Source organism: Wyeomyia smithii, chromosome 3 (genome assembly GCF_029784165.1).
Source record: "Wyeomyia smithii strain HCP4-BCI-WySm-NY-G18 chromosome 3, ASM2978416v1, whole genome shotgun sequence".
NCBI classification, from domain to species: Eukaryota; Metazoa; Arthropoda; class Insecta; order Diptera; family Culicidae; genus Wyeomyia; species Wyeomyia smithii.
Genome location: NC_073696.1, coordinates 141234393 through 141244183, shown reverse-complemented (window position 1 = coordinate 141244183; position 9791 = coordinate 141234393). Strand labels below are relative to the sequence as shown.

The window sequence follows — 9791 nt, the reverse complement described above, 5'->3', positions numbered from 1 at the left end:
GTAATGTTTGAAATATTCTATGGCCCATACAATCGCCAATAGTTCCTTTTCTATGATATGATATCTGGTCTCTGCACCTACAAGTGCACGACTCGCGAACGCGATCGGCCGGTGCATGGATTTTTTATTCGACAGGACGGCTCCAATAGCATAATTGCTAGCGTCTGTCGTAATAACAAAAGTGTCTTGATAATCTGGCCGGACTAAAACTGGCTCTGTAATCAGCGCGTTTCTAAGGAATTCGAACGCTTCCTGACATTCTTTTCCCCACACAAATTTAGCGTCTTTCTTCAACAAATCATTCAGCGGCTTGCGCTTCTCCGCGATGTTGGGGATAAACTTCCCATAAAAATTTACTGTTCCCAGAAATGACCTTATACCTTTTACGTTTGTGGGTGGCTTAAGGCTTTGAATGGCCTTAATATTTGCATTGGTGGGTTTTATGCCTTCTTCATTAACGACATGACCCAAATACTCCAGTTCCTTTTTCAAAAACTGACACTTTGATGGTTCTATTTTTAAGTTATGTTTGCGCAAAGCTTGTAATACTTTTCGCAAGTTATCATTATGGTCGGTGATAGTGTCACCGAAAACTATAATATCATCGAGGTAGACAAAAGCTTTCACGTCCCCTATCTCAAAGAGAACAGTATTCATAAGTTTTTGGAATGTTGAGGGGCTGTTCTTTAACCCCATCGGCATCCGTGTAAATTCGAAGTGGCCTTTGGGAGTGGAAAACGCCGTCTTAGCCGCATCTCGGCGGTCTATCGGGACTTGATAGAACCCCGATTTTAAATCAATTGAGGAGAAATATTTTGCTCCTCCAACATTATCCAATATCTCATTTATAAGAGGTATTGGGTATACAAACGGCTTGGTAACTTCGTTCAATGATCTAAAGTCTACCACAATTCTGTATCTTTTATTTCCGTCAGCATCCGGTTTCTTTGGTACACATAACACCGGTGCATTCCAGGGACTAGTGCTGGGTCTAATAATACCCTGCGCCCTCATTTCATCGATTTCCTTATTAATATGCCGTTTCGTGGCCTCCGGAAATCTATATTGCCGCTTATTGATAGGCACCTCCGATGAAGTTTCTATCGTGTGTACGGCGGCGTCAGTAGTAGTTAACTTGTCGCCCTCGAAAAAGAATATATCCGCATAACTTTCGACCATATTCTTCACTGTCCTGAATTCTCTATCAGGCAAGTGTGCCAAATTCAGCACTTGCCGTAGTTTTTCAATTCTTGCATTTCCTTTTGACTCTGGTGTTAGTTTATGTTCTAATAGGTCATAATCTAGCCTAGAGTTAAGATCTAACTCGGTCATTATCGTATTTTCCCTGTCACGAGGTGTGTCCTTCGGTCCCTCATACGCATGGGGTATTTCTCCCCCTATGTTGGGACCCTCTCTAGGTTCCACGCAGGCTGTGGCATTCTCATTAACGATGTTGTTTCTTAGTTGGCTTTGCACCATGACTCTATTTCTGGCCGCTAAAAACACATGCCGACTAAGGGCTTCCTCTCTAGGCACGCTCCATGGGCCCAAACTATCCGGACCCCTATTGCCGTGTTTTTTAAACACAATATAGTCGAAGTTATTCCCTATCTGGAGGGTGTGTTTTTTCAAAAATTCTACCCCGATTATGCCGTCCGCCGGTAAACCGTTCATCAGGTGAAACTCTGCCGGAATCAAAAAGTTCCCGACTAATAAATCCAGGATAACCGTTCCTAAGGTTCGCACGATCCCGCGACCAATGCCCTCAAAAGTGTTTATGTCTTGTCTGTTTATATGCACATTCAATTTCTCTGTAACATGCATGCTTAACATATTCGCGCACGCGCCTGTGTCCAAAATCAAGTTCAGCGTTTGCTGCACATTTTGTTTTGCCAGCAGTGTAATCATAAGCCGCCGGCTGGTGTCAAAGTAGACTCGCTTAGCCACACAGGCACTATTGTCCCGTATGTGGTTACATGCTGTTCTCCAGTCCGTTATCTCTATGTGGCTGGGCTCGTCAGTGATCCTCCGCCAATCGACGTCCTGGCATAATTCCGCGAAATCATCGTTAAAGTATTCTTTCGCAAACGGGTCCTTTATCCCATGATTTTTGTTCCCCGAGTTCTTCGCCCCTCCATTGGGCTGATTTATACTTAACACATATTGTGAACGACCGTGCGTCTCATCGTCACTCCACCTGGAATAATTTCGAAAAATATCGTGCTCATTTCCAACATTGGGAGAAATGTTCTCGACCGGTTTGTTAAATTTGTTCCTTACAAAATTATTTCTATTCATCGGTCGGGGTGCCCGGCTGGCGTTGCCGTCGGGCCCCCGGCGACCTAGTTTTTTGATTGTTGGTAGCGCTCGTAGCCTCGGCTTCGAAATTGGCGATCGTACGCATCATTATATCTACCATTATTATTATTGTAATTTCCGCGCCCGGGCGATCTTCCTCTATTGCTGCCGTAATTAAAACCATCATCATGGTGGTGATACTGGCGGTCATTATGTCGATTGTTGTCATACCCATCATTATTGTAACTATTTCGATTGCTTTGCTGGTTGTTATTCCGAGCGGCAACCCGCCAATCTTGCGATTCGGTTTGGTGTATGTACCCGTTCCAACGCGCTCCCTGTGAACCTCGGTAGCGATCGTTATTATTATGTTGGTTGGTTTGATTGCTGTCAAGGTTTCTACCCTGATTAGACCAGCCGCCCCCTGACTGGCTTCCGTAGTTCCCGTTATTTTGTTGTCGCTCGTTTCCCCTATTAGCGTTTTCCCTGTAGTTACGATTGTTATTGTAATTGTAGTTGTTGGTGCTGCTACTGTTCCCACCTGGCTGCTGTCTGTAATCTTGGGCCTCGTTATTTCGTGTATAATTGATCTGCCGCTGGCGATTGCTAAATCGCTCATTGCCCCTGTTCTGCGAGCTCCCGGCTCCGTTGAAACCATCCCGGCCTCCTCCTTGGGTGTTACTACCTGTCCCATTCGGTTGCCAGCGCCTACCGCCTCTCTCTTTCTCTTGCTCCAGTAGATCCAAACAGCGTAGTCTGTTTTCTACATCCGCGAGTTGTTCGCATTCCTCCCCTCGTTCCTCCAGTAGGTCCAGCAGCTCGTCTAAGCTCAATTTCTTATTTCCTCCCGCCATTAACTTCAGATGTGAATTCCGCAAACCCCCAATAAAATGAATCCTGAGGCTTCTTTCCATTGCAGAACCCGCTGCACCCTCCTGATTCTTTTCAAATGTATCCAGCAATTCCTTTATCTCTATCGTTCTCCTTTTATATGCGCTGTAATCTTCGCTCGGTTCCTGTCGTAGCGTTTCGATCCGTTTTATTACCGACTCGATGTTCTCAATGGAACCGAATTCTTTGATCAAGTTGCGTTTGACCTCTGGCCAGCTCTCCGCCTTGATCCGAGGCAAAACTGCCGCTGCTTTGCCTTTTAGTTTTAGTAGGACTACATAAATTAGTGCACTGTGTGACCCGTTTTCTGGGATTTCGTCTGCGAAATGCTGAACATGGTATAGGAACGCTTCCAGTTCATCTTTGTGTCCCCTGAATTCTGGGATGCATTGCAGTGCATCCGCCTTCGGGAAAACGTAATCTGCCGCTCGGCTCATATTTATTTTATTTAGTTGTTTCCCGATAATAAAACTGCTTCTACAGAATATGCTTTTTAAGTTTTCGATATGATCCCCAAAACTGGGTGTGTCTTGAATTTCTACCTCGCTGATTTGGAGGCTTTTTTTTAACAAATTCTTCTTCTAATTTTTCTAATTGTTCAAGTGCGCTTGCGCGGTTTCCGCGCTCTCCGTCGTGCTTCTTCTCCCCTGATTCCTGAGTTTCTACAAGGGTCGATGAAAGCGGGGGATCTTCAAAAATCACCGATCGCTCTAAATTCGCCAACTGATCTTCTGCAAGATCTGATGTCTCAAACTCAAGACAATTTTCTGATAATCTTCTATTTCTGTTTGGCTCAGGAGCAATCGCCGAGTTATTAAAGATTTTCGATGCCAGACACACTTTCGATTGAACAAGTGTGTACTGATCTGTTAATCTATTCCAATGTTCTGGCGTTAAATTCGAATTTTCATACTCTTTTAAAATTTCCGAAAAGTCGTTTAAAGCGTCGCTTAATAATTTTCTTCTATTAGCGACTGCCGCCCGTGTTCTCGGCCTGTTTATGTTATTGCTCAGATTATGGTACTCCTGGTAGACATAATCCTTAAGCTCTTTTAATCTTGACATTTATGGTCATAACCGTCTAACACCTATTCTGCTTTTGCAATATGCCGCATAATAAAAAAAAGGAAATGACTCACTCACCCGAGTATCCTTGACACAGGGCCGGTCATCGTCGTTGACTTCAATTTCCACTACGTAACTTCGGCACCTTCTTAATACGACAATTCACTATATCGAATATCTGCCAACGTCGAAACTGACACTTACATGAAAGAAAAAAAAAAACGATCGCACTTTACAAGTCGTCTTCAGCAGCAAAACACAGCACCTTTTCCCCGCATACGAATGTCACTCGCTTGGGTTTGCCACCAACTCAGTTCACTTCCATGCAAAAAGCGAGAAAAGAGAACACTTTTTGTCAACGTCTTTTCTCGATTTTCGTTTTTCTTTTTTTTTCTCTTTCACTAGCAGCACTACTTTCCAAGCTGCTGACCTCGATAAATCGTTAAGTACTTTTTCTTCAGTTCTCTTTTTTTCCTTTTTTTTTTTTTAAAATAACACACTCTTTTTCCTTCGCGAGCACTACTTGGATTAAAACTCCGAAAAACTATTTCATTTTTCACTGAACCACAGATACTTAAACCACTACTTTTTCTTTTTGCTTCCTTAGCGTGATTACTACGACCGAGTTTACGACCGCGTCTGACTCCCGAGATACGTCCGAAGATTAAAGAAAAGATTCAATGGCGCAGAAAAGACCACGCGCTGTCACCACATGTGTAGGTATACCTATATCCTGGGTATACCCTACCAGGACTTTCTCCAGAAAACCCTGTACGCGCAATTGGCGCGGAATAAATACACACAGATTAACGTGGACTAACTAACTTTATTTTCGTACATCACTACTTAAATATACCCTACCGGTAACTCAGAGAGAGAGACTTTCTCCACTCTCTGTTTATCTTACTAATCTCTTAACCTAATCTAGTACTGCTAAAGTACAGGCGGCGTTTTGTTCATAACACAAAACTTGTTTATTTTGGTTGAGTTTGTTTGCCGGTGGCACAGCAGAAGGCTGCGCGAAGTTCTTTGCCACCTGTGGCATAATCTGTTGATACATAGAGTGTTGACAGAGCCGTTCGCGGTCCTCTGTCAAGGGAACCAAATGTTTGTTTGCCGGTGGCACAGCAGAAGGCTGCGCGAAGTTCTTTGCCACCTGTGGCATAATCTGTTGATACATAGAGTGTTGACAGAGCCGTTCGCGGTCCTCTGTCAAGGGAACCAAATGTTTCGCCTGACTAAAGCATAGCAGAAGGCTATGCCTTCCTAGGAACAACATTTAACTTTAATTATAAGGCTCGTGACGGAGTATTGGGTTCTTCGCAGGGTGTGACGTCACACATGCACTGTCCGCCATTACCGCTCGTGGAAAGCTGGATAGGGAACAGACAGACAGACATACGGATTTATAGATATAGATTTATCATTAATATTTTTAGTTTAATTTTCTAAGTGGTGCAGTTGCGGAGGTGATCGATTGATTTATTACAAGTTTATCAATTTGTCATAAAATTTTAGGTAATACAGGTCGGACTCGATTATCCGGAACATCAAAAAATTTTCCATTCCGGATAATCGAGTTTTCCGGATAAACGAATCACAGAAAAAATATTAAAATTTGCGATTATCGAACATAAAATAATTATTTAAAAAATTAATTGGACATTGACTATTTTCACTTATTTCGAACATGTCCCAAACATGCCGGAAATGTCATGAATGGTAACCAGGCTTTTGAATACTCCTCTTCGTTGAAATGTGTAGATGTAAAATATTGCGCTTGATACCAGTAGGCAGTAAACACGTGTTGCATATGCATGCAACTCATAGTTTTGCTTTAATTGATACAGCTCTTAAGAAAAAAAAATCAAAGGTAGCCATTTTCACAACCACGAACGTTTATAAACGCAATGCAAAAAAGGGCACTGTGATTCACACGCAAAAGTTGAAGTCTTGTACAATCATTGTGTCTTCCCGATTCACACAAATGTCGCACACAAATCGCACAATAAATGTGTGAAACGCATAACGCAACAGTTGTACTGCGAATACATTGACATAGAATGAAATCAGAATATGTATCATATACCGACACTTTATTTCTCACGTCGAGTGTATTAGTGACTGCTACTCATGGAGCAGGGCAAGCAGCAAACAACAACTTGTGAACTCACTAGATTGAAATAGCTATAATACTCGATCGATTTATCTCGATGGATTTGGTCATTAAAAAGTACCATTGAATGATTTGCAAAAAAAAAACGAAACAAAATTCTGTTCACAACATTTTGTAATCAACGCTAGCTTCACCGCCCAACTAGCAAAACCCTCCATTCCACAAAGCCACAAAAGCGTTGCTTATTTTTTCATGGCAACACTTGTAAATTTTGAATAATTATTATTTGTCATTCTTCTCTTTCGGTTCAGATAACGACGCACAAGGCGATATCTCGTTGCTTCACGAAATGAGCGAGACACCCGTCCTGTACATACTTGATACCAGTGTTGTTAGTCTCACTCATACTGTCGGTGCGTGCTTGCTGCTATTCAGAGGAATGCATGAAGAAGAAAAAGTATCTCGAAAGCGTGTGTGCAAAAGACTTGAAAAGCGTAGCATATGTCTCGTCCTCAAGCAGAAAGGCGGAGAATGGTTTTGCTTCTCGCTCGCTTTGCAATGCTGCTTAATACCAGTTGAAACTGTTTAGGTGTAGTAGTTTGGAGCTGCCAAATACATTGGAGAAACGCTAGAGCATTAATTGCGTTATGCCCAACACGCAATCATTGTACTGGTTCCGAATTACATCAACAATTGCGCTAAAAACGCACAATTTTGTCCTGGTTTCGCACCATTAAACTTTTGCGTGTAACAGAGGTTGTTAGTTTGTTATGAGAAAAACCTTTCAGGTTGTGTTATAATTTTGATCCCGTTAGGTGTTAAAATAACAGAAATAATAACAAAAAATATTCTACTAATATCCAACCCTCATCAAACTTTGTTACTAACGTATCAGTTTTCTAACAAAATGAGATAGCACATAGAACAGTATAATAACAACCATTGTTATAAGTAACAGTTTTTGATAGAGACGAAAAAAATGTTTTTTTACCTCATTCAAATTCAACTTTGTTATCCAAAGTAAATGGGGAAATACTAAATCGTATCAAAATATGTTATTTGCATCTCCCGTTAATAGAATTTTGTAATTTTTTAGTCATGCACTTCTGATTGGGTTCGGTACGACGCTTACCAGTGATGCTGATAATATTTATCGAAGAGCAACCGAAGAAAAATTATTACTGCGGTCACAACCTTACCTTAACCTTTTTTTTTCTTCATCTATAACCTTAACCTTATACCTTAACATTTTATTTTGCACAAAATTTTCACAGCAGTGCAGAAACGCAATCGCAAGTTCATCCATGTCGTAAACAAAACAAATAGTGAAAACGAAAATATATCCACAGTATTTGCTGCACGACCAACCGCATCCCGTAAAAGCAAATTCAACGGTGAGCTAAATAAAATCGACCAACCAGAGAGTCCTATCACTTTGACAGAACTTTGGGTGATTTTCGGTTTCTCTTGTCACGTTCTGTCCTAGCTGCCAACTACACCGCATCTTTCAGATCGCAACTTATATTAAACCTGTGAAGTAAGCCAAAGCAAACCCTTGGTGCTACATTCCGATTCGGAACTTGACCTTCTGCTTATACACAGACTTCGCAGCCAACTGTTTAGTGAACACTGTACAGGACAATTGCGGGGCTTGCGCTACGATCCTACTGACACTAACAGCTAAAACGAGCAATAACAAAACACACAGCTCCCTTCACCAAAATACAGTTCGGACTCGATTGTCCAGAGATTCGATTATCCGGAATTTTAGACTTGATTATCCGGAATTTTATTTTTTGGTGTTCGTTTTCAATTTTTTATCCGAAATTTTACTTTCACCATCTTTTCTGGTATATTAGTTACCATCAGGCTATCGAATACACCAACTCTTTTATCATTTTCGCCTGATGAAATAATATGCCAGAACGATCAAGTTAGCTGATGAAAATATCGCAATCGTTCGCTGGGGAAAACTGTATGGTGCTCAATGTCCTACTGTGCTGTTTCGCAGTATTAATCCTAGGTTCGCTATTATATATTTGCTCTTTTTGAACGGAAGTCGGAAGAATCGATCAGAGTAACATCTGATAACAATTTGTGTCGATCGGACGGATAGTCTCTGCTCACAAGTGTGTAGTGTCATTTTTTGCTCTGCCAGCTACTGTGCTAACCATGATGCAATGTAATCTGGTTTTGTAATTCCGCGGTGACGGCGTTTCTGATATTTGCTTAGTTTTTACAAGCGAACAAGACAGAAGGAAATATTTTTGCTCATCACGCACATTTTGATAACTACATATGTAAGTTCGCGTAGATGCGAACAGCCTTCAAAATCTCTTTTACACCGTCAACGCGTAACGTTATGATATCAATCTTTACTAGTAGCCAAGCTATGCCAGCTGCATTATTTAGGCAAAGCAAACGAGATCCTGCGACACCCGAGAGCAATTTCATTCTATAAATGATTCGTTCGGAACCACAATTAGATTTTAAAATTTTACTCCGTCGAGAACTGAGTAGCTAAAATCTGTTTTCACTCAATCGGAGATATGTAAGTTATCGTGTTTTCTGTGCACCATGCACGCAAAAGTTGGATGGTGCGAAACCAGGACAAAATTGTGCGTTTTTAGCGCAATTGTTGATGTAATTCGGAACCAGTACAATGATTGCGTGTTGGGCATAACGCAATTAATGCTCTAGCGTTTCTCCAATGTATTTGGCAGCTCCAAACTACTACACCTAAACAGTTTCAACTGGTATCAAGCAGCATTGCAAAGCGAGCGAGAAGCAAAACCATTCTCCTCCTTTCTGCTTGAGGACGAGACATATGCTACGCTTTTCAAGTCTTTTGCACACACGCTTTCGAGATACTTTTTCTTCTTCATGCATTCCTCTGAATAGCAGCAAGCACGCACCGACAGTATGAGTGAGACTAACAACACTGGTATCAAGTATGTACAGGACGGGTGTCTCGCTCATTTCGTGAAGCAACGAAATATCGCCTTGTGCGTCGTTATCTGAACCGAAAGAGAAGAATGACAAATAATAATTATTCAAAATTTACAAGTGTTGCCATGAAAAAATAAGCAACGCTTTTGTGGCTTTGTGGAATGGAGGGTTTTGCTAGTTTTGCGGTGAAGCTAGCGTTGATTACAAAATGTTGTGAACAGAATTTTGTTTCGTTTTTTTTTTTTTGCAAATCATTCAATGGTACTTTTCAATGACCAAATCCATCGAGATAAATCGATCGAGTATTATAGCTATTTCAATCTAGTGAGTTCACAAGTTGTTGTTTGCTGCTTGCCCTGCTCCATGAGTAGCAGTCACTAATACACTCGACGTGAGAAATAAAGTGTCGGTATATGATACATATTCTGATTTCATTCTATGTAAATGTATTTGCAGTACAACTGTTGCGTTA

At 41.3% G+C, this 9791-nt stretch overlaps 1 protein-coding gene across 1 annotated transcript; it reads right to left on the bottom strand.

Annotated features, from left to right (window-relative positions):
• Positions 1-2342: 2342 nt before the first annotated feature.
• Positions 2343-3626, bottom strand: LOC129728620 (probable ATP-dependent RNA helicase ddx42). The gene has a single exon (XM_055687070.1). The coding sequence runs from the start codon at positions 3624-3626 to the stop codon at positions 2343-2345; it is 1284 nt and encodes a 427-aa protein (XP_055543045.1).
• Positions 3627-9791: the final 6165 nt, after the last annotated feature.

Bases quoted from the DNA above. Each gene is read 5' to 3' on its own strand.
- LOC129728620 (XM_055687070.1), bottom strand. From the start codon at position 3,626: ATGAGCCGAGCGGCAGATTACGTTTTCCCGAAGGCGGATGCACTGCAA.